The sequence below is a fragment of the Protopterus annectens genome, chromosome 1.part1 (assembly GCF_019279795.1).
Source record: "Protopterus annectens isolate FY-2018-M chromosome 1.part1, PAN1.0, whole genome shotgun sequence".
Classification (NCBI taxonomy): Eukaryota; Metazoa; Chordata; order Ceratodontiformes; family Protopteridae; genus Protopterus; species Protopterus annectens.
In genome coordinates this window covers 1,030,039,671-1,030,064,275 of record NC_056726.1, presented here as the reverse complement: position 1 = coordinate 1,030,064,275, position 24,605 = coordinate 1,030,039,671, and the positions used below count along the sequence as shown (strand labels likewise).

Sequence of the window (24,605 nt, the reverse complement as noted above, 5' to 3'; positions counted from 1 at the left end):
GAATCAGCTAGGATGGTTAGAGTTGCCAAATCTAATACTTTTTAATCAACTAATAGTAGCCCATAAGATCCTGTATTTACCTCAAAATACACCCATACTTAAAAAAAATTATAGAGGTGAAGACTTTCACAGACCACTATGAGACAGTAATTTTAGCGCTTTCTTTCACGTTTATTACAGTGAACTTCTTCAGAAAAAAGAAGAGACTTCCCACACTCTTCTTTTATACATACAATCCAGGAAATGATGTCATTTAATTAATTAACCACTGTTAATCATTTAACCTTATATACGTTCATCAATCTTAAATATGTATATAAAAATGTTTATGTATTGATGTAATATAAAGTTTATCATCGTCTTATTTTCATATTAAATTAATTTTAATAAGAATTGTGTGTTTTATCTCATTATAAATTATGTGTGTATGTATCTGTGTGTGGGTGTGCATACACATACATACACGCATTTTTTAAGTGTACACTGGCATTTATAAAAGGGGTGTGGGAATTCAAGTGAGCCCAATCAACAACAATCTCAAGAACAATCTCAAGACCTTACGCTCATCTAATAAACTACTTGTACAAATATCAAAATCCAGCAATTCAGCTGGTGACACCTTGTTCTCCAATACAGTAGGTAAAGCCTGGAACATCCTCCCAAGCCAGCTAACCTCAATATCCTCTGCCAGCTTATTTAAAAGCAAGCTCAAACCCTACCTTAAATCACACTGGCTATGCCCCTGTGTTAACCCAAACTAAGCACCAGACCATTAACTAGACTCCCACGATTCCTAGTCTCTCATCGTCATGATCTTGTGTTTACTCACTAATTACTAGTGAGCTTAACCTTTCTTAGGAATTTTTTCTCATGTAAATATGTATATACTTTGGAATGATCAACCACCTTCATATAAGATCACAACTTCGGTGATAAAGAACACTATAAATGCATCCTTGTATGTTGATCTTCTATACTCTATCCATTGATCTCTAGTGATTTCTTTCTTAGGTTTATGTGTGACTTTAGTACCTTTTAATATAAACTAATAGTTGTATCTAGTGTAGTCTTATATTAAGTTTTCTTTCCCTAATAGAATACATAATATAACATCCTAGGCTTGTAATATGTTATAAAGATTTGTAATACACCATTTCTAATGCAAATGTCTTAGTCTTGTTCATATATTCATAGATAAATATTTCTTTCCCTACCGAAATATAAAATATATAATCTTAGGCTTGTAATATTTTTTATAACTTCTTATGTACCAAATTCTACTGTTAATGCCTTTGTCTTGACCTTTTATGTTGTTGTAACTTGTGGAGCTTTTCTCCCCAGGCCTCCACTGAAAATGGACATATATCCAGCTGGACTAGCCCGGTCAACAAATGTAAAATAAAAAAATAAATAAATAAAAATCTGTGGTTAGGGTCTGGGCAGCATGGGGTTGTGTAAATGGAAGCCCCTTGTTGTGGTTGCATGCTGCTGCCCGCCAAAGGAACTCTTTGCTTAGACAAGGTATCATAGGTATGATTGTTTCCGGGTCCTGTGAATGTTGGCACAAAATACTTTTTAAATATCACTGAAGTGTCCTCATATGCAGTCTGGCATATGGATTTAGTAGAATGCAGGAGGCCATGAACCCTAGAGCCTGCAGGATTTTCCTTGTGGATAGCTGGGTTCTGGTAGACATTTGAGGAAAGTAGCCTGTCAGTTAGGTTTGTTTTTCTGGAGTAAGGAATGCTATCTGGGATTCTGTGTCCAAGCTTGCTCCCAGAAATACAATTTTTTTGACTGGGGACTAGGTCAGATTTCTTTTCATTGATAGTGTACCCCAGGGAGGTTAGAAGGTCCTTTACAATTGTCAGGTACTGCAACAGCTTTTCCTGACTGCCTGAATTAGGCAATCGTCCAAGTAGGGGTAAATTTAATATTTCCCTGTCTGCAATAGGCAATGGCTGGAGCCAGGCATTTTGTGAAAATTCTTGGAGCAATGGATAAGCTAAAGGGAAGTGCAGAGAATTGATAATGCATAGATCCTGCACTGAAGTATAGATATTTCTCTGCAGGAGTCCCTTATTGGGATGTGCAGATAGGCCTACTTTAGGTCTAGGGTGGCTAACCAGGCATCTTTGGACAGCATAGGGAGAAGCTGCTGTAGGGTGAGCATTTTGAATTTTGGTACCACCAGGAAGGTATTTAGAATGTATAGATCTAAGATTGGGCACCAGGTGCCCTCTTTTCTGGGTACCAGGAAAAGTATGGAATAAAAACCTTGGCTATCTGTTCTGCAGGAACAAGCTGAATTGCCCTTATGGAGAGCAGGGACAGAACTTTTTGTGCATCTGATCACTGGCTTGGAGGAAGATCTGGGAACCCTTTTGGGGTTGGCAGTGTGTGGAAATAAAATTTGTACCCCTGGGATACTATGTTGAGGACTCATCAATCATTGGTGATGGAGGTCCAGTTTTTTTGCATGGTGGGCAAGTTTTCCTCCTAGGGCACAAGCAATTGGGTAGAGGTGAGCGGTGGAGTTGAAAAGTCATTGTGAATTATTTCCGTAAGGGGGTGGGTTAACACTCCCTGCTTTAGAAGTTGAGGTACTCCATTGCTTAGATCTCTGCATACCCTGAGACTGTAATCTAGGGTGTCTGTTTCACCTGAGTCTAGCTTGAGATGTTCTTGAGGGTGCTGGAAAGGACCAATGTTTTGAGGGGCAATGCCTACTAAATCTTGGAGGCTGCACTTGCAAAAAACCTTTGACTGTCTGTATAGACTTAGCCTTTTCTTCCATCTTTTATAAAACCTCTTCTGCTTTGGTGCCACACACATTGTCTTTGTTCAGAGGAGTGTCCAATAATTTTGATTTGGCATGGTCTGGCAAGGTCTGCTCCTTAAGCCAGGCATAACGTCTAAGTACAGAACCTGTGACTGCTGCCCTGCAAGATGCTTCTAGGGCATCAAACCTACATTGCAGAGTATGCTTGCTGACTTGGCTTGCAAAATGCATAAGCTCCTGTAATTCTTTATTTTATGCACAGTCAGGAAAGGTAGATAGTTTTGCTTAATAAGTTCCATAGTATGTTGCTGGCATTTCAGCATGTGGAACTGACAATTTAATTCTCTAATGGTGAGAGTTGCAGAGGTGTATACTTTGTTACCCCATCTGTCTAAAGCTCTGGAATCCCTGTCTGAGGGGGTGAGATTCTTACCTGTAGTTGCTTTTATTCCTTTAGGCCCTTGGGAGATGACCTCTGGGTCAGCAGTAGGATTTTTGAAGAGACATTTGTGTGAGTCAGGGACTCTGTAGTACTTTTCAGGTTTCCTTGGAGCAGGGGGTAAAGTATTAGGAGTTAGACTGGATTCCATAAAGACATCATCCACAACATCCAGAACAGGAGGGATAGCTAAGGGTCTGTGCTGTGGTAAATCTAAAAATTCCCTGAGTCGCTTTTTGGACTGAGGATAATCCTGGCATTCCCAATGGAAATGCTCTCTCAAAGTATGTAGGGTTTCACCAAAAGAAAAATCCTTTGGAGGGGAGGCAGAAGGAATGGATTCCTCTGCATCTGAATCCTCATAGTCAGATAACGGCACATCTTCATAATCAGAAACCTCAGAGTGGTCAGATAAAGCTGTTGGGGACAAGTCTCTTTTTCTTTTAGCAGGGGAAGGCTGGCTTCCCCTAATCAGCATGATCAGGTCTTCTACCATTTTAAGCATCTGAGATTGTAACAAGGAAGCAGGTGCTCGAGATTGGGTCGTCTGTTTTCTAGGTGTAGCTCATACTCTTGGACTTAGAAACTTGGTAGTTTTAGAAAGAACTGAAGACACGAAAGAAGTTGTTGGTTTGTGTTGAATATCGGTAGTGGAAAGAGCTTCCTCAGAAGTCGGTGCCTGCACAGCAGCTCCGGACCCATCCAAGGTAGAGACATCTGCAGGTTCCATAGTCAAAGAAGAGTCTTGTGGCATACCAGACTCCGAACGGGTCTTGGTAGCGGCCTGCAAATCCATTGAAGTGGGCATCAGAGGCTGCGAAAGTGCCTCACTGAGTACCAGTGAACTGGCAACTAGCTTAACGGAAGCATCATCAGCAGTTTTGGACATGTGGGGTCTGTCTCTGTCTTTATCCTTATGTTTTTTGGGAAGATCAGTACTTGGATGGCTTACCAAAGTCATTTCGGAATAAGTAGATTTAGAATGACAGTATTTAGCTACAATAAGTGCCTGATGATGAATAGTTCGGTCATTGAACAAAGCACAAAACCAACAGTGAGGTACGTTGTGGTCTGGCCCTAAACAGGTGACGCAGTAAGGATGGAAATCTCGGTGTGGAATTTGCTTTCCACAGGCGAGACAATTGTTAACTTTTTCTGACATCGGTTATAGCAAGAAAAAAGGATCCCCAACGGGGTATTTAGCTTTAGAAGACTTCAAGATGATTCAATTTCGGAAACGAAAACTCAGGTAGCGGCCGACCAGCACTTGTGTGAACTGCTTCTGCTTCAGGCTCCTCGGCAAGAAAGACTGATGTAATGGTGTCAGCTGCCTGTTTTTATACATCTGACGACCTGATGTCAGTGCTGAAGCGACAGCAACTGACGCAGACATACTAAGCCTCTGGTATTTGGGCCGACTGAGGCTTACCCCTGGCAGGATAACCCAAGTGTGATGACTGCAAAAGTGAAAGACGAAGAACATCAGGGATTCATATATAGAAAGATATGCTGAAACATATGCTGATTTTATGTAACCTTGTTTGAGAGATCCATCCTAACTTCATATATGAATTGCAGATGGCAAGATGCTGGCATCTCAGTAGAAAAAAAATAATGTTTATTCATTTACTATTTGATTACTGGGTTGTCCAAATGTATTGCTGAACTGGCTCAGTGGAATGCACTAGCATTAGATTTCTAGACTTTTAAGCTGTTTTCCTTAACCAATTGTTCAGGAAATTAAACAAAACGAGATGTACGAAAAGATCTAACATATTAAAATTATAGCCCATTTTCATTTATTGAAGAACAGATGACAGCCATTTCTTAAAACTCTGAAACTTGTTCAGATAGAAGAATGAGTGATCCTTGTATCAATTTCTACCTCCCTGATCATTTCCATTAGTAAATAAAATATTGCATGTGGTAGTCTTGCTACATCATCTCTACTTATACAAACTGAAAAGGTGGAATAATTTTGTACTAGAAAATATGGCCTGTTAAAGAAGGCTAAAATAAATGTCATAATAGTCTCTACAAGTTCTGTTTGAAATGCCATGTCCATTTCTATTTAAAAGCCTATACCTGGAATACATACCTGGAGAGATGAGACTAAATCAGGGGAACACAATCTTAAAATTAAATATCAGTAAAAAAAATGACAGATACAATGCACAATGCCTCTCAGGATTCTGAAATGTACTTATTATTATGAAAAAAAGATAATTTGAAAACTTTGGTTAATACTGATACCCACCCCACCATCGAACACACACACACACGCACACACACGCACACGCACGCACACACACACACACACACACACACACACACACACACACACACACACACACACACACACACACACACACACACACACACAGAAAAATAATATAACCTAGTACTGAGGAAATGTAGTTTTCCGGCCTTAAGTGTAGTGCATGTTTTCCTTAAGGAAAACCAAAGCAAAACAGGGAAAATTAGTTAAACAGGAATGATTATTCTTGATATTGACATACAAATTACTCATATGCAAGCCTCTAGTGAGCCCTGTTACATTAGGTCTGGTGTGATGCATAGCACTGTAATGGCATCTACACAGCTATATGTTCTCACTGTCTCCAGCTTCATCAAGTCTGTTAGGACCCACAACATCACATTGACATCTAAACTTCCATGTACACATAAAGTGTACATTACTATATTACCTCTGCTGGGCTCCATCATATCAAAAGGCATTCACACTCTTATATGCCTGTGGTAAGGTCTGATATTTCAGGTCTTTTAGGATTTACACCATCACAGCAACATCCACACTGCCACATGCACCCAGTGTGTCATGCTACTTCAGACCTAGTACAATTTAGCAACAGAAGACTTGATTTAATTTTACAATATTGTGAAGAATGAACTGACACATTCCTACTCACAACAGAAACTCATTAAAAAAAAATCAAACCAAAGTGAAAATCCGATTCCATGACCAGACAAAAGCAAGAAATCTTGGATGGAACCATCTGGGAAAATAACACTGGAGAATCACTCAGTTCTTTTTGTTACAGTCTGTCAGCTGTGAGTGCCACAATGACTGAACTTTCTGTAATATGTGAGTGCCACAATGACTGAACTCTCTGTAATCTGTGAGTGCCACAATGACTGAACTCTCAGCAAGCCAGTGAAGCAGATTCACTGGTCTACACTTCTACCACTGATTAAAAATCCTCACCGATGACCATAATGATGTCGGCACCTTCAATGTCTGTAGTCATTTGATCAGCAAAGGCATGTTGGTCAGCTACATGTGTACTACCAAATCATCTACTATAACCTCTATTAACATACAGTAGGTATGTTGATGTCACGATGTATCCAATGTCAGTCCTTCTGTAATTGTTTATGTAGTCACTCACAACCCTACTGTGTATTATTGTTAAGATATTTTGCAATACATCTGATGAGTTTTTCTTGTTGGCGAATAGCAAAATGACCTACTATTAAGCCATCTCTTATAACATTAACCAAAGTCAAAGTAAACTTTACTGTCATTCAGATCAACAAATGCAATGTATCACTGGATGAAATGTTGTTACTTCAGGCTCATGTGCATTGAAAAGCAGTTTTCACAAGAGGGTTTAGGAAGCATATAACAGAGGAAATGCTACACAGAAAAGATATAAATATATACCTAGATAACTTATCCACCTCCAGTTTTAAGATAGGTTAGAAGCATAGCATAATTCACAGTTCCAATACATGTGTAAGTAATAATTTAGTTCAGATTGCATAACTTAGATAAATAGAATAATTAAATTCTACGACAGTAAAGACAATCATATTGCACTTATGTTTTCATGAACTGAGGTAATATTGACATTTTTAAAGCTAGTTGTTCCAACAGTTTGATCACTTGTAGAAATAAACTATTCTCGAATCTTGATATTCTACACCTGATGCTTCTTTATATACATAAAATGCAAATTTATTTATTTTATTTATTTATTACATTTGATTACCAGGTAGTGTCCGACTGGGCACTTAGCCCGTTTTCAGCAGCGACCCGGGGAGAAAAGCTCCAGTATTAAGTTACATAGATACATAGTATTACGCTTTGTAAAAGTTATAAAAACAAAATGAAATTCCAGCAAAGCTAGAGCTTCCAATAAGTGACCTCACAACCCTCTTGTGTCAGAGGCACATGAGATATATGCAAATGATTCTTATGAACATCATGTGTTTCAGCTAATTGACAATTTTGAAAGCCCATGACTTATTTCGTCATTTTAATGGACAATTTCAGGCCAATAAAGCCAAACCTAACTAGCTGTGGATATGCATATTTCAGGCTTGTTACAACCTCATCAGCACAACACAAGCAAAGTGTTTGACTAAGCATAAGAAACACAGGGCTGTTATACCCAGCTGATGTCCATTATCATTAGGGTCACTGCAAAAATATCCCAAACAACAAACTAAAACAATGAGTGAGAAGATGACTGAAAAACCAATCAATAAAAACAAAATGAAAACACCAGCAAAGCTAGAACTTCCAAAAAGTGACCTCCCAACCTTCTTGTGTCAGAGGCACATGGGATATATGCAAATGATCCTTATGAACATCAGGTGTTTCAGCTAATTGGCAATTCTGAATGCCCATGACTTGATTTGTCATTTTAATGGACAATTTCAGGCCAATAAAGCCAAACCTCACTAGCATTGGATATGCATATTTCAGCCTTGTTATGACCTCTTCAGCACAGCACAAGCAAAGTGTTTGACTAAGCATAAGAAACACAGGGCTGTTATACCCAGCTGATGTCCATTATCATTAGGGTCACTGCAGAACTATCCCAAACAACAAACTAAAACAATGAGTGAAAAGATCACTGAAAAAACAATCAACAAAAACAAAATGAAAACACCAGCAAAGCTAGAACTTCCAAAAGTGACCTCCCAACCTTCTTGTGCTTTGTAAGATTTAACAAAGTCACCTGGTCATACAATATTTGTCAGCATACAATAATTGATATAACCTACTACATATATTACATGAGACCATACTGATACCTTATTACAACTAATAGAATAAAATGAGGTACGGCTGCTATCCAGAGGTCCCAGTTCCAGGAAAAAAAACAAACAATAATGAGAATACAGGACGAGACCACCACTACTGCATACATAAAAGTTCCAAGGTTTTCTTAAAAGAAATGAGCGCTTTCACGTGCTGAACACTGCACGCTTCTTCAGATTTCACTTTATCAATTGGTATACAGTTTTTAAATATACTAACTAATTCACTTTAATTAGAATCAATCAAGCAATATAATCAAATAAATCAAGTGGTTCAAATAACCATAGTAACTATTAAGAATACTGCTAGCCTAAGCTATTCATGACAAACACTGTGCTAGCAAATACTAAAGCTTAATATAATATAATACATACATTTTTGACTATAAATCATACATAAATCAGATATAATACATATGGTAAATATAATAAAATTATATATATAAAATTTAAGAATGGTAATAAATGAATTCATGTAGAAATTATTAAATGTGGTGTTTACTAAATAGCTTAATATTTACAGGCAACTAACACCGGCTTAATACTAACAAATTGATTTAAACCCGGTTCTAAATGTGCTCGTAGTTTAAAAATCCAACATAGTTTAATAGATTCTAAGTAGTTCTTATTATTCCCCCCCTCTTATTTTTATTTACTATCTGTAATACCCTAAACTCAAAACTATGATCTGAATAATTATTTACATGTTTTGCTAGGGCATTCATTTGATTATTTCTTCTTATATCATATAAGTGATTATACATCCTATCTTTTAACTTTCTGGAAGTCATACCTACATAGAATACTGGACAATGTACGCAAGTTGCCAGATAAATAAGATTTTCATCTTTGCAGTTTGCACAAAACTTTGGTATAAACCTATAATTAATAACAGGATGGATAAAATTTTGTTCCTTCGAAATAAATTTACACATGTTGCATTTATTACAAGGAAATGTACCCAATCTATTTTTATTTCTAATAGACTATTGACTTCATTTTGAAAGTGTTCAATACATAGGATCCTTCACAGATTCTTACTATTTCTATATGTAAAGCAAGGAATACTATGTACTATATTCTGAATCTTGGGGTCAACGGTAAGTACCTGCCAGTTCTTCTTAATGATATCTGTAATATTCTTATTGTCATTGGTATATCTAGTTATGAACGTTATGTTGGCATCTTTGCCTGGGCTGTTATACCCAGCTGATGTCCATTATCATTAGGGTCACTGCAGAAATATCCCAGACAACAAACTAAAACAATGAGTGAGAAGATGACTGAAAAACCAATCAATAAAAACAAAATGTAAACACCAGCAAAGCTAGAACTTCCAAAAAGTGACCTCCCAAACTTCTTGTGCTTTGTAAGATTTAACAGTCACCTGATCATACGATAGCTGTCAGCATACAATAATTGATATAACCTACTACATATATTACATGAGACCATACTGATACCTTATTACAACTAATACATGAGACAGTATTGATACAGAGAAGCAGTATCAAACATAGAAAACATTAGAGTCATGGGTTTTAGATACCTGAATATAGAGTGGTGCAGTTTGAACATGAAGTGTGTGGCTTGCTTTGCAGAGTAAAATAGCCATAGAGAAGAGAAGAAATAAAATTGGACATTGTAGTAGTGGTTCTAAAAGATAGTTGAGGAGCAAAACCTGTGAAACAATGCATGGAGAGAGGGGAATATAGAGTTGGGTTTATCCTGGTGAGGAGCAGGGCCAGATCCAGTTGTCTATGAGGTGATCCTTTAGCCTAGTTTTGAACTAAGAATGGCAGGGAGTGATTTGTATGTTTAGAGGGAGAGCATTCCAGAGCTTAGCTATTTTATTAGAGTATAGAGTCACCGTGGTAGTTCTGAGATTGAGTGATTTTGAGTAATGGCTTATCTGAAGACCTAAGGGACCTGCTGTTAACCTGTAGTTGGACTAGTGTTGATATGGATGGGCAGTTCTTGGGGTTGTGGATATTGTAGGTGAAGGTAGTTTGATTGAGGCTTAGTATGTTGGGGAGTTCTAGCCATTTTAGTTGTTGAAGAACAGTACAGTGATGGGTCTTGTGGAGGAGATTTGTGGCAAACTTTGCAATTTTGTTATAGCAGGACTCAGGATTATGGAGGTCTGTGTGGCATAGCTTGGTGAATGTTTGTGAGCCGTAGAGAATAGTAGATAGTAGTTGTGACCTAGCAGTGGCTACTCTGGCTTGGGGTGTTAGGTAGGGTTTGGCCCTATATAGTGAGCCGAGTTTTGCACTGACTTTTTTAGTAGTTTAATAGTTTAAGAGATGTGAAGATCAAATTTCAACCTGTTATCAATTGTCATACCTAGGAGCTTGGCCTGATTACTAGGCTCAGTTGTGGTACCATTAGCTGATTTAATGGGGTCGATATCAGATTGTCAAACTTTTAATAGTTCGAACCACTAAAGATCGAACTGTAGTGATCAAACTGTTAAAAGATCGAATTACTATAAAAACTATTTTAAAAGTAAAAAAGAAAAACAAAAGGGTGTAAAATATACCAACTCCGAGATTGCAATACAGTGTAGGAAACGGAAATCTTCATTTTCTGCACTATATTGCACTGAAGTGCGATCTCTGAGTTGGTATATTTAAGTAGCAGGGGGTGTGGGGGGGTGCAGGGGGGCTTGCCCCCCTGCTTACACCCTTTAGGTTTTTCTTTTTTTTCCTAAAATTGTTTTTTATAGAAATTCAATATTTCTGTCAATAAAGTTTGATCTTTAGTGCTTCAAACTATTAAAAGTTTGACAATCTGATTTAGACCCGATTTAATGCATAGGGGTGGGTAGTTGTGATTGGTGGGTTTGTAGGAGAAGGTTATTAGCTTGGTCTTGTTTGGGTTAAGGATAAGCTGGTGCTCTGATAGATAAGTATTGATGTCTTGGAATGATTTCTGCATCTTAGTTTGCAGTTTAGGTAGGGAAAGGGATGAGCAGATAAGGGAATGTGTCGTCTGCATACTGTATGATAGAGGCATGCTGGGTTGGTGAGTTTATATTGTTAGTAAAAATGGTGAAACATAGGGGGCTAAGTATGGATCCTTGGTGTACACTGGTGGAAACTGGCAGCAGTGGGGAGAGAGTGTTTTCCCATTTAATGGCCTGCTGACTGTTAGACAGATAACTGTGAAACCATGTTAAGTATGCTGTGTTAAGACTGTGTGAAACCAGTTTATTAAGAAGTAGTTGGTGGGAATTGGTGTCAAAAGCTTTTGACATGTCCAGGAAAATGGCTGATACTAGTAGTTTGTTGTTTATAAGGTGATGGATGGTGTTGGTGAAGGATACTAAAGCTATGCTAGTGCTGTGCTTGGGTCTGAAGCCATGCTGGGGGGGGCATGTCCAAAGGGCAGTTTCAGGTGTACTCTCCAGTCCAACTGGTGAATCTGGGCATTTTGAGGCAATGTTACAACTGCCTCATGTACACAGACAACCCCCTCCTCCTACCAACAAACACTAATACATTTTTTTTTTTTTTGGGCGGCGCAGTGGTGCAGCGGTTCATGCTGTCGCCTCACAGCAAGAGGTTCTCCGGTTCGATTCTTGGCTGGGGTGCCTTCTGTGTGGAGTTTGCATGTTCTCCCTGCATTCGCATGGGTTTCCTCCTGGCACTCCGGTTTCCTCCCACATTCTAAAGCATTTCTCCCCGGGCACCCGCTGAAAACAGGATCTGTGGAACCTAGTCGGACATTCCCGGTCAACAAATGTTAAATAAAAAAAGAAAAATAAATAAATAAATGCATGAAAACATACTCAGAGGCTCTAAATAAAATTCTGCAAAACCAACAGAGACCTCCAAAGCAAACATCCAAGCAACCTCCACCCCCCATCATAAACCATGAAACACATACTTCACAAAGCCAGTGTGCCATGCAATCACAGCCCTTAAGGCAAAATAACATACCCAACATACTAGTAATAGGTGACTCTATAGTCAGGCACACCGACGTTCCACTCACTAGGCTGAATAAGGAGAAGGTTACTGTTAGCTGCCTGTCAGGTGCCAGGATCCGCCACATAACACAAGCACTCAGGTCACTCCAGAACAAGTACAAATATGACTCTGTCATTGTCTATGTTGGTGTGAATGACCTGAGCCATACCTCCCTGGACTACATGAAAAGAGACATGGAAGAGCTCTCTGATCAAGTAGCCCAGGCCGGTATGACCCTGACCCTGAGTAGCATCCTGCCCTCACCAAGAATGATACCATGGTATAAAGAAAAAATTCTCAATTTCAACAATTGGCTAAGTTTCTAGTGTCATTCAAAGGGGATCCAGTGTCTGTCCACCTGGGATGACATGCTCGACAAGCCACGATGCTTTGCTAGAGACGGCTTGCACCTGTCACCCTTAGGCTTTCAAATACTGGCCAAGGCTCTTGCCACCCCCATAGTGCCTTTTTTAGGCAAGGCTCAAAAGACAAACCCCACCACCATAAATAGCACAAGTAACAAAAAACTGAGGGTAATGCTACTCAATGCCAGAAGTCTAAACCTCAAAATGCACACACTTGAGGCACTCCTCAGTATGAAGAAAATCGATATATGTGCAGTAACAGAAGCCTGGTTTAAGGCTCCAGAGAGCACCCCGGCACTACTGGGCTACAACTCATACCATACATTTTGGCCACAGAACCCAAATCAAAATACAAAATACGGGGGCGTATCCATATTCATCAAAGATACCCACACCTCCGGGTTAGTGGCACAGCACGATGCTTCAGATATCATCCACGTGCAACTAGCAATGGGAAAAACAGCAATTCAAATTGTAGCTTGCTAAAGATCACCCACCATGGCCCAAGACCCCCATTCCATGTTTCTGGAAACACTGGGAAACATAAAGGTCCTACCAAACACCCTAATATAGGGTGATTTCAATTACCCAAACATTAACTGGGAGAACTACTCAAGTATTAACTCCCTTGCCCAACTTTTCCTAGAATTTATAAACTCAAATGCCCTGATTCAACTGGTCAACGCTCCCACCAGAGGTGACAACATATTGGACCTGGTCATCACCAACATGGGTGACCGGTGTTCCACACCAGAGGTTAACCCCTCGCTGATTAGATCTGACCATAAACAAATCACTTTGGATATCCATATTCCGCCCACACCTCTGAACAAGAAAACCACCATGAAAAACTTTTCAAAAGCAAACTTCACATTACTTAAGACCAAGGTGGAAAGTTTCAAAGCCCCCATGTTAAAGGATAACACTGTCCAACCTGCAAAATCCTTTACTAATGCATTCTATGGGCAGCTACAGGAATGCCTGGATTGTGCCATCCCAAGCAAAACCAAGACTCACTCCTCCAAGAAAAGGAAACCAGTCTGGTGGGCTCCTGCCATAAACAAGCTATACAATAGAAGGAGGAAACTAGTACAGAAAAGAGTAAAATCCCAAGAAGGGAAGACATCCCTGATCAGTATCAGCAAGAAACTATGATCCCTCATAAAATCATCCAAGGCGAGCTTTGAAAGAAAAATTGCCAAGGACTCGAAAGATAACCACAAGGCATTCGTTAGCTATGTCAAGAATCTAAGTGGAAATGCTCAGATCTCCTCAGAGTTAGTACAGAATGGCACAAAATACACTGAACTGACCGATATCGCCAGCATCCCGGCAGGGAGGTTCAGCACAAACTTCATCCCTCTCTCACCCCCAAAAGGGCCCATAACCATACCAGAAGAATGTAGAGTCCCAGAAATCACAGACACTCAGGTTAAAACAGCCCTCTCCAAAGCCAAAAACACAGCATCAGTGGGAATGGATGGTGTCCCAGGCTGCGTCCTACATGAGCTCAAAGATGAACTAACCCCTCACCTAAACACATTGTTCAAACTCAGCCTCTCCAAAGGCTATATACCCATAGAGTGGCGCACAGCAACGGTTATTCCACTCCACAAAGGTGGAGCCACAACAGACCCCGGGAACTATCGCCCTATAAGCCTGACTAGCTTGGTCTGCAAGGCTATGGAGCACATCATCATGGAGCTCATTAAGAAAGACATTGGGAATCTCCAAACACTGGACCCTACACAGTTTGGCTTTGTTAAGGGCAGATCATGCCTCCCAAACCTGGTGGACTTCTTTGAGACAGTTACCAAGGCTATAGATGAGGGAAAGGTGGTACACACAGCCTACCTAGACCTTGCTAAGGCCTTTGACACCATTCCCCATTCTGGTATTATAGACAAGCTCACCAGCCTGAACATAAACCCCTACGTCACGAGATGGGTTGCCATCTGGCTCACAGACAGCACCCACATGGTGAGAGTTGCGGGAGCTAGGTCGGACTCTAAACCAGTTACAAGTGGCATTCCCCAGGGCTCAGTGCTAGGATCCCTCCCGTTCGGCATATACCTCTCAGAGGTGCAGCCAAGCACAGGAGGACTATGGGTGACCACGTTCACAGACGACTGCAAACTAGGGGCTATAATTGACTCTCTGGCTGACACAGACATCCTCCAAAAGGGTCTCACTGAGACTCATACCTGGTGTTAAAATCATGGCCTCAAGCTAAATGCCAAAAAGTGCATAGTCATCCCCTTTGGAAAAAACAAAGTACCCACAAACTACCACATAGGTGGTAGTCCCCTAAATACGAAAGATGCAGTAAGGGATCTGGGGACCCAAGTAGATAGTAATCTCACCTTTGATAATCACATTGCCAAAGTGGTTAGAAAATCCTTCTACATGGCCCACCTAATCACAAAAGGGTTCACATCCAGATTAAAAGAGGTCATTGTGCCCCTCTACTCATCACTCAGACCCATCATAGAGTAGAATGCCCCATTTGGGATGTACCTTACAAGACACCTGCAACAGCTGGAAAGACCACAGAAGTTCCTTACCAAGAGGATCACTGGCCTCAAAGAGGTGCCCTATGCAGCTCGACTGAAGAAACTCCAGTTGTACTCGGTTACTTACCGCCTACTCACAGGTGATCCCTGCATGACATACTAGGCCATGTCCAACCCAGAATTGATGGACATGCTCCACCTAAAGATAACCTTATCCCCTCGAGCCACACGCTCTAGGGATCTAAACCTCACCACAACAATAAATAGGACGTGCTGGAGGGATAGATCTCAATCTACATTAGGCAGAGCTCCTCACTAGCACTCTTCAAAAGGAACCTTGATGAGTGGATAGGAAACAGAAAGTTTACCTCGGGGATCACTTCAGTGGCTGTGCTGGACAGAGACACAGGGAACTAATCTAAGGGGGTGGCGAAAGCCAACACATTCTGGCTAGGCTTATATATGCCTTCGGGTAGATAGCCTAGTACCAACCTATGAACCTATGAGTATATACCCAGTTTAGTTGATGTTGATTTATTCTTCATATTATTTTCATCTTCATACATTTGCAGAATATAAAATGTGTGGATTGGTCATATTTTTGCCTGCTTAGTTTGAATATCTTGTTCTTGATGTGTGACTAATATACTTGTGACTGTATTCTGCTTCTTTAACTGCAGTAAGTCCATTGGAATGTATTGTCATTCATATCTTATTGTTTATTAACATTATTGATTTTTAATTTTCTTAAAAATATGGCATTGATGCTCCTTTTAAAAGTAAATAAGTGCCATGCTTTCAAAAGTATATATAGTAATATGAAATGCCACTTGCTATTTACCTGCTATTTTCATACATTTTCTTATTCCATTTCAGTGGCACTACGGCTAGTAAATGGCCCTCATGCTTGTGCTGGAAGAGTGGAGATCTATTATGGTAATGAATGGGGCACAGTATGTGATTATAACTGGGGAATGGAGGAAGCTGCTGTTGTCTGTAGAGAACTAGGGTGTGGAGATCCTGTTTCAGCACAAGAGGGAGCTCACTATGGACAAGGAACTGGACCAGTATGGCTGGATAATGTAAGCTGTAAGGGATCTGAGTCATCACTAAAACAATGCCCATCTATGGGATGGAAGAAGCAAAACTGTCAACATTCGGAGGATGCTGGAGTTCAGTGCAAATGTATGTACATCTTTTTAAAATGATAATTCATCCAAACAGCATTTTCATTATGACCTCTATCAGTATTTCCTTATACCACAGCAAAAGAAATATTTAAATGTCATAGAGCACAAGAAAATTTAAAGGTCTGTAACCCAAAATTGTTGTTTTGTTTAAATATTTATTGCACTACAAATTCAGAATTTAGTGGGCAAAGATGGTGTGTGTACGTATGTACTATGTACTATTTCATTGATATGCTTCAAATATGAGGTAGCTTAATTGCATAATTTTTGAAACTGGAAAAGTACACTGTCCATGCCCTTATGGACTGATGTCAGGTTTTCTGCCAACAGTATAAACTGATTTAGATTACAGTTCCTTTATCTTTGTTAAGTTTTCCAAATGTCAGCAAGCATATCCAAAGAAGTTTACATTTAGAAGGTAGAGACATAGGAAAATTAATTTTGTTTAGGTTATCAGTTCTCAAAGTAATATTTGCCAAGTAGCTAATTCTCAATTATGTGTGAGATATACAATTTCAGCTTCACTGTCTCATTCTTGATGGGTAATATACCCCTCCTCTACATCCACAGCATATAAACTCTTTAAGAGATGTTGTTTTTTCCAAATCCTTCTGTGAGGTGAATCAAGATGTGATGTGACATATTTAAATTTGATCAGGGGCATAGAAATTATGAATATCCTAGTCTCTTGGGGAAAAAGAATATTTGAAGAAAACTTAATTAAGATTTCATAAGAATATAGGAGAATAATAACTACAAATCACGTGAATCAGAAGACCATCTCCACCATGGAAAACACCACCCTCAAGATGTAGTCCGCACTTTCACTAGGGCAAAATGTGTTAGACCAGGGATGACTTTCATGTACCAGTTGGGCATCTAATATCTAGATCAATGTGACGTGTGCTATCCTCATTGATGGCATCTTCAAACAACATCCCCAGAAAATGTCTCACCGTTGGTTACACATGTAAAAATTCACATTCCCCAGTAAGTCCTAAGGCCAAGCCAAAAATGCTAGTTGAACCACCCCCCCAACCTTTACCTTACTGTCTCCCAAACTTTGTTATGCTTGCCATCCTGTCTATATCCAACTGACAGGCCACAATGGATCAGGTCTGAAAGGACCTTTCAGAGGTAAGAACACTAATGCTTTGGATCATGACAACATACCTAACTGCTTTGCTGTCAGTTTGAAGTGCTTTTTTCAGCCAGCTCCCTACTAAATCTGTTCAACCTTAGCCTCTAAAATGTCTTTATGCAGGAAGTGTGGAGAACAGCTGCAGCCATCCACCTCCACAAGGGTGGACACACCACTAAGTTCAGCAACTGCAGAGCAAACAGCTTTATCATTCTTATTTGTAAGGTAATGAAACACTTCATTGTGAAACGTATAAACAGCGATATTGATAGATTATAATCCATTGATCCTAATAGTTTGAGTATGCAAAACAAATATCCTTACTGCAATGAGGATGAAAATGATCGCAGTCATTTGACTTTCATAATTCATAGACTTCAGAAAATGCATGCTAATGTAAATCCTTTATTCTAGCATCATTCCAAGTTTATAAGAGCAATATTTAAAAACTGTCCTTGATGTTGGACGTTCATCTATCATTATTTTTGGCTTTCTACAAAATTCTTCTGCTAAGAGATGGAGGTATGGCTAAGCTAAAAATGGTTCACCAGATCAATAGCCTGGCATAAATCTATGAACCTATAGGTATTACACAGACTCCACAGTCCCTGTGCTCCCTTTTAATTACCATGGAACAAGTCCTGTTAGCCGTCCAAAAGCTAAGACCACCTCATCCATGTGCTTAGATATGATACCAAGTTGCCTGATTATCAGTACCAAAATGGCTTATATGAACCATCTATATAACCTGTTTAATCTAAACCTCTCCACTGGAAACATTGATAAATCCTTGAAAACAGCAGCTGTAATGCTAATATACAAAGGTGGCCCAACCACAGTTCCTAATAAATATATAGCCATTAGTCTTACTTGTTCACAAGTGAAGCTATAGAAGGTATTGTCTCAAACTTCATTAATGTGGGCATTGTCTTATCTCTGCATCATATCCGATTCAGCTTTATCCAGGAAAGGTCCTGCATTTTTATTGTATTAATTATTTTAAAATGTCATTAATGTGGTAGATATTGGTTACGTAGTATATACAGCATATGTGGACTTGGTCAAGGCCTTTGGTACTATTTCACATGAAGGCAATATTGACAGATTTGTAAATCTAAATATATATCCTTATTTTGTGTAGTGGGCAGCTAACTGGCTGCCTTAAAGAACTCATGTTTTTAAGAGTCAGATTGGCAGTACTGGATGCAAAAATGCTACTGGGGTTGCACCTCAGGGCTCAGTGTTGGGACCTCTCCCATTTGGCATCTGTTTCTCAGAGCAATAGGACAATACCTCTGGACAGTTATTATCTAACTTTGTAGGCAGCTATAAAGTGTGTTGTTATTCACCCTTCCTCTTACTCATAATTGTTCCAATGTGGTTTAGAACATAACAACTGGTAAAAGGATGATGGTTTCAAACTAAAAATAAAATATATAGTACAGTTAATTCTGGTAAAAAAAATCCATATACATGACACCCCTCTCCAATTAGACACTTTCCAAAAGGATATGGGAACTTTTGTTGATAATTCCTTATCCTTTAATCATCATGCCTATGAGTGAACCGTCTCCAACTATTCTCTAGAGATGTGGTATTATATACTAACACCACTCCTAATAACCTCCTATCTTACTACTCTATATGAAACCCAAACTCTTTCAGGGATCACAGTTTCCAGGGCTGAGTCCTACACCCCTGAATCTACTCTTCCAAACTTCTATCATACTCAGGGGACTTGGTTGGATACAACTCATTGCTCTATACTTCCATACCCTTACACCTCAAATAATATTAACCTTAAACAAAAGCAGTCCTACAAAATAGTGAATAAATTCCTGAAACTCATCTCCAAATTAAGACTAAACTTACTAAGACCTGGGGACATACATCCTAACCCTGGTCCTGCCAATATTCTCCAACACTCATCCCTTTTCAATGACCATAAAGCTAATCCCATCATGGCACGTCCTACAAATTCCCTTCTCACCTGCCATCTGAACATAAGAAGTATTAATAATAAGGTACATGAACTTCATGCTGTCATAGTTGACCTCTCCCCAGATATCTTGTGCCTAACTGAAACTTGGCTAAAACCAACCACTATGGACAATGAAATACTTATCCCCGGGTATAACATACATAGGAGACCAAGCTCTAGAAAAGGAGGTGGGGTAGCCATTCTCTATAAATCTGACCTAACTGTCTCTATCGATGTCACTCAACCACCTCAGATTAACAATGCGGAGATCCTTATTTCCAGGCTACAAATTAACATAACCAAATTTATCTATATAATCTGTGTGTATATTCCCCCAGGTAAGAACACAGAAACTCTTGAAGCTATCCTGCATTGGCTATCAAGTCACTTCCCTCAAGAAACCTTAGTTCTTGGGGACTTTAATATAGACTGGTCTTCCTGCTCCTCTCAAACCCCTTCCACTCATATAAACCTATACTCCTTCACTCAAATCATTTGCACTCCTACCAGGATAGATAAATCTAACCAAAAGGAGAGTATACTGGATTTGGGTGCTTATTAATAGTGATCCCAACCAATATACTGCTGGCTCCCTCCCTGATAGCCTTAGTGATCACCATCTCACCTACATAATCAAGCACAAAATTACTATCCCAAAGAACTCCACACTAAGATTTGTCAGAAATAAAAAAAATTCGACCCCACCAAATTTCAACTAGAATTAAATTCTTGCAACTGGACAATACTTAAATATTTACCATTAGATGAAGCAGTACAGTATTTCAACACAAAATTCCTGGAGATTCTTAACTATCATGCCCCCATTCGTTCAAAAATAACTAAGACAGGAGATGTCCCTTGGCTCTCTAAAGAAACCAGGCAAAAAATGCATCTCAGAAATAAAGCATGGTCTGTTTGGCGCACCACTAAAATTCCTCTTGATCAAATTACCTACAGACAACTTAGGAATGAAACCAAAAGACTAATTATACATGATAAAAAGCATTACTATTGGAAACTGCAAACTGAACATCAAAAATGCCCACAAAATTCTGGGCGGGATAAATAATCTCCTTCACCCTGGTCGCTCTACCACCCTGTCCTGCCACACTCATAGACAAACCATGGGACTCTGTCTCTAATAGCTTTAATCACTTCTTCACCGAGACAATTCAAACCCTCTCAATCAACTCCCAAATAACTCTCATATCCTTGATACTCCCACCAATAAAAATACTCCCCATTTACCTTTCAGCCTGTAGCTACATCATTCATTTGTAAATTAATCAAAAACTTAAACCTACCACACTGTCAGCGATCAACTTCCAGCTGAATACTTACAAAAGGCAGCTGAAGCGACCCTTTCCTGTCAATACTCATTAACCGCACCCTCACAGAGGCCAAAATCCCTGACATCTGGAAGGTATCCTATGTTATTCCTCTCCATAAGGAGGTACCTCCACAGACCTCTCTAACTACAGGCCCATATCTATACTCTCCCCCCTATCTAAAATAATGGAAAAATGTGTGCAGAAACAGGTTATGGAACACCTACTTGCCAATCACCTACTGGCTGATACTCAACATGGTTTCAGACCTCTTCATAGTACCACCTCTGCCCTTCTTGCCTTCTCCAATACCATCAATACCCACCGCAATAACAATATTATCTCCTCAGCAGTATTCCTGGATCTGTCCAAAGCCTTTGACATGGTGGACCACAAGCTATTAATTCATACACTACACTCATTTGGTCTGGATACCACTTCTATTCAATGGTTTAGTTCCTATCTAAATGGTGAAAACAAGCAGTAAAATGGCAGACTAAACTATCTAACTTACTTCCCAATACTCTGGGAGTCCCTCAAGGCTCATTTAGGACCACTACTATTCTCGATTTGCGTTAATGACTTGCACACAGTCGTATGCAATGCTAATTGTATTCAATATGCAGATGACTCGCTGATTTGCTCGGTACAACCCCTACAGAGTTACAAAATATGACCCAATCCACTTTCAGTAAAATAGAAAACTGGCTCTCTAGTCGCCGCTAAGATACTTAATCCAAAAACAAAAATGTTGCTGTTTTCACCGACACAAAGGTCAAGCCCCTTTAAATTCTGATCCAAGCAAAGGACGGGACAATTATCTCTCCGGATCCCTCGACAAAATTATTAGGGGTAACTATAGACAATAACCTAAAATTCGACACTCATATAAACTTAATGATTAAATCCATCAATAAGAAACTAGGCTCGCTATATAGAATAAATAGATTCTTGACCCCCCAAGCTAAATCCGCCATTGCCCAAACCCATCTTCTATCCACACTCCTGTACTCATCCCCCTTATTACAGAATATTAATAAAACACTCATGAACAAACTCACTATCTGCTATAATCATATGTTTGTTACTGGATTACCATATAGAACCCATCACTGCACCAATTTAACCCAGCTAAACTGGCTTGAGCTACCAAAACATATCTCATATAACCTACTAGTCCTTGCCCATAAAATAATTTACAACCCTGACTACTCTCCCTCACTCAAAAAACTTATCTCCCTCTGCAACAACCCTCGTACACTGAGATCATCCAGCCGCCTCCTTATCCAAACTTGTAAAACTAATAACACGGCCGGAGACTCTCTTCTTTCCAACTCAGTAGGGAGAATCTGGAACAAAATTCCTCCTGACATTACCTCACTGCCCTCCTTAAGTCTATTTAAGACCAAACTAAAACTCTATCTACGGTCAACACATACCTGCTACTGACCTAACCCTAGCTAGCTATCTCTCTGAACTTACATTGTTCCCAGACTCAGGGTCTCAAATATATCTACTGAATCATATCATGAATATATTGTAATCACAAACTTTATCTTGATTTGATTTTTATAAAACTAAAACCTTACCTGTGTTATTTAATATATAGTTGTTTTTTCCAACTTGTTTGTATTGTCTTGTCTGGAGCTTTTCTCCCCGGGCCTCCGCTGAAAATGGACATGTATCCAGTCGGATCCTCCCGGTTAACAAATGTAAAATAAAATAAAATAAATAAAAATAAGTAGATTTTAAAGCCTTCTTACTAATCCATCTAATTTCCAAAGGCATTTTCTGTAGATCCAAATAAGTCTTAATCCCTCTTTACTCATATTTCATCAGATCCATTATTGAATGTAATGCCTATTTTGGTATGCATTTACCTTAGTATATCATTCAACCTGGGAGGCACCAAAGATACCTTCTTCTTCTTTCAGCTTTTCCCAGTTAGGCAATGCCACAGTGGATCACCTGTCAGCTCATGACTGGCAGTGGAGTTTACGGTATCGAGTTGCCATCCCAGTGCCCAACCTTCCACAGAAGGCACACACCAAAGACACCTACCTGAAAAAAAAAATCAGTGTTCTTAAAATTCATACGTGCCAGCAGAGAACAGCAGCCCTCTCTCTGTACTCAACTTCTTATAGACTACTCATTTTGTTTAGCCTAGAGTTTGGACAAGGAAAGAAAAGATCCACCTCTCTTTAATCTCCTTTTCCTTTGCAAAACAAGGGGTTTCTCAAATATCTTATTTAAGGAACTAGGCATTCATCAATAGATAAATAAAACAGGTTGGTGTGATAGATTCATATCCCAATGTATCCTCTACCACTCGAACAAATTTCCACTACATGTTAGGCAGTTTAGCACCCCTGTCATCTTCATGGCAAACTGAGATAACTGAGGCAGGACATCAGATTTTTGCCTGAGGCTGAAGGAATCTTTTGAATATAGGAAGTTGGTGAAGTTTATAGTGGTCTGCAGACAGATTGCCTAGTACACACCTAAGAACCTGCAAACCCATGAATCTGAACATTCTTATCCAATGTCACAGATAATGGCAACATGAAAATTAATTAGGTGATACTGGTTTGAGGAGGAGGAAAATAAAGAACTTTGATGATGCAATGGGATCTCTCTGCAGTGTGCATCACATATGGTCATTGCATTCATAACCCAGAGGCTCCCTTCACTCTGGAATAAAATCCCAGTCTACGTTAGGCAGTGTTACACATTGACTCTCTTCAAGAGGAATCTTGATGAGTGGATGGGAGATCGTAGGTTTACCCCGGCTATCACTTCTGTGTCACTGTTAGACAGAGGCACAGTATACTAACCTCAAAAAAGGCATAGCAAAATTAATTTAAAATGGGTGGCGAAAGCCAAACACACTCTGGCTAGGCTTATAAATGCCCTAGGGCAGATAGACTAGTATGAACCTATGAACCTATGAACCTATGGATGGACATTCCTTCTATCTGAAACACCCTTTTTTCTTATTTTTGCACACATGAAGTTGATGTGTTACTTCAAAAGTGACAATCATCTAGAGCCAAGGATTACAGCACTGGGTAGCTAGCCCTGCTTCCGCAGTATGGATGGACAATCAACAGATGATTATATTGCTGATCATATGTTAAATAAGATGCCAGTGGATAATAAATGAACAGGACATGTCTTCTTGTGGGGGATTCATTTTTGCTTGGAATGTAGTAATATTGGTAGGAGGGTGGATAGAGAAGAGATACGTGCCAGCTACCATGATGCAGAGGTTCTGAGATTACATCCTCCAGTTCATAAAAATAGCTGCATTGGGTAAAAAGACTGTTGTCCTTGTCCACATAGCAATATACAACTTTGCCAGAAAATGGATAAGAGCATGGCAAGAAGATGTAGAAAACTGTGTGGGGTTATTACATGAGTCAAGGTCAGAAAAAAACTCTCTGCAAGTAGGACCAGGTGCAAGGCAGGAACCAGTACAAGTAGACAAAATTGCCAGCACCAAATAAAGTGAAAAGCATCAAATGAGGCTAATAAATAGAATATATAAGTATTTTATTTAAAAGTAATAAACAACCCAGACCGGTTTCAGCCAACAGGCCTTCCTTAGTGAGAATGAAAGTAATAGCAACTTTGAAGTGACACACACACACACATATATTTATATATATATATATATATATATATATATATATATATATATATACACACACACACACACACACACACACACACACATATATATATATATATATATATATATATATAAATAAATATAACACACATATATATATATATATATATATATATATATATATATATATA

The 24,605-nt window shown here is 39.2% G+C and overlaps 1 protein-coding gene across 1 annotated transcript in view; it reads left to right on the top strand.

Annotated features, from left to right (window-relative positions):
• The window catches only part of LOC122808799 (deleted in malignant brain tumors 1 protein-like), a 1,006,762-nt gene that overhangs the window by 649,664 nt on the left and 332,493 nt on the right, over positions 1–24,605 (top strand). The window contains exon 6 of the mRNA XM_044079852.1: positions 16,020–16,328. Within this exon, the coding sequence (XP_043935787.1) occupies positions 16,020–16,328 (309 nt within the window). The remainder of the gene's footprint in view (positions 1–16,019; positions 16,329–24,605) is intronic.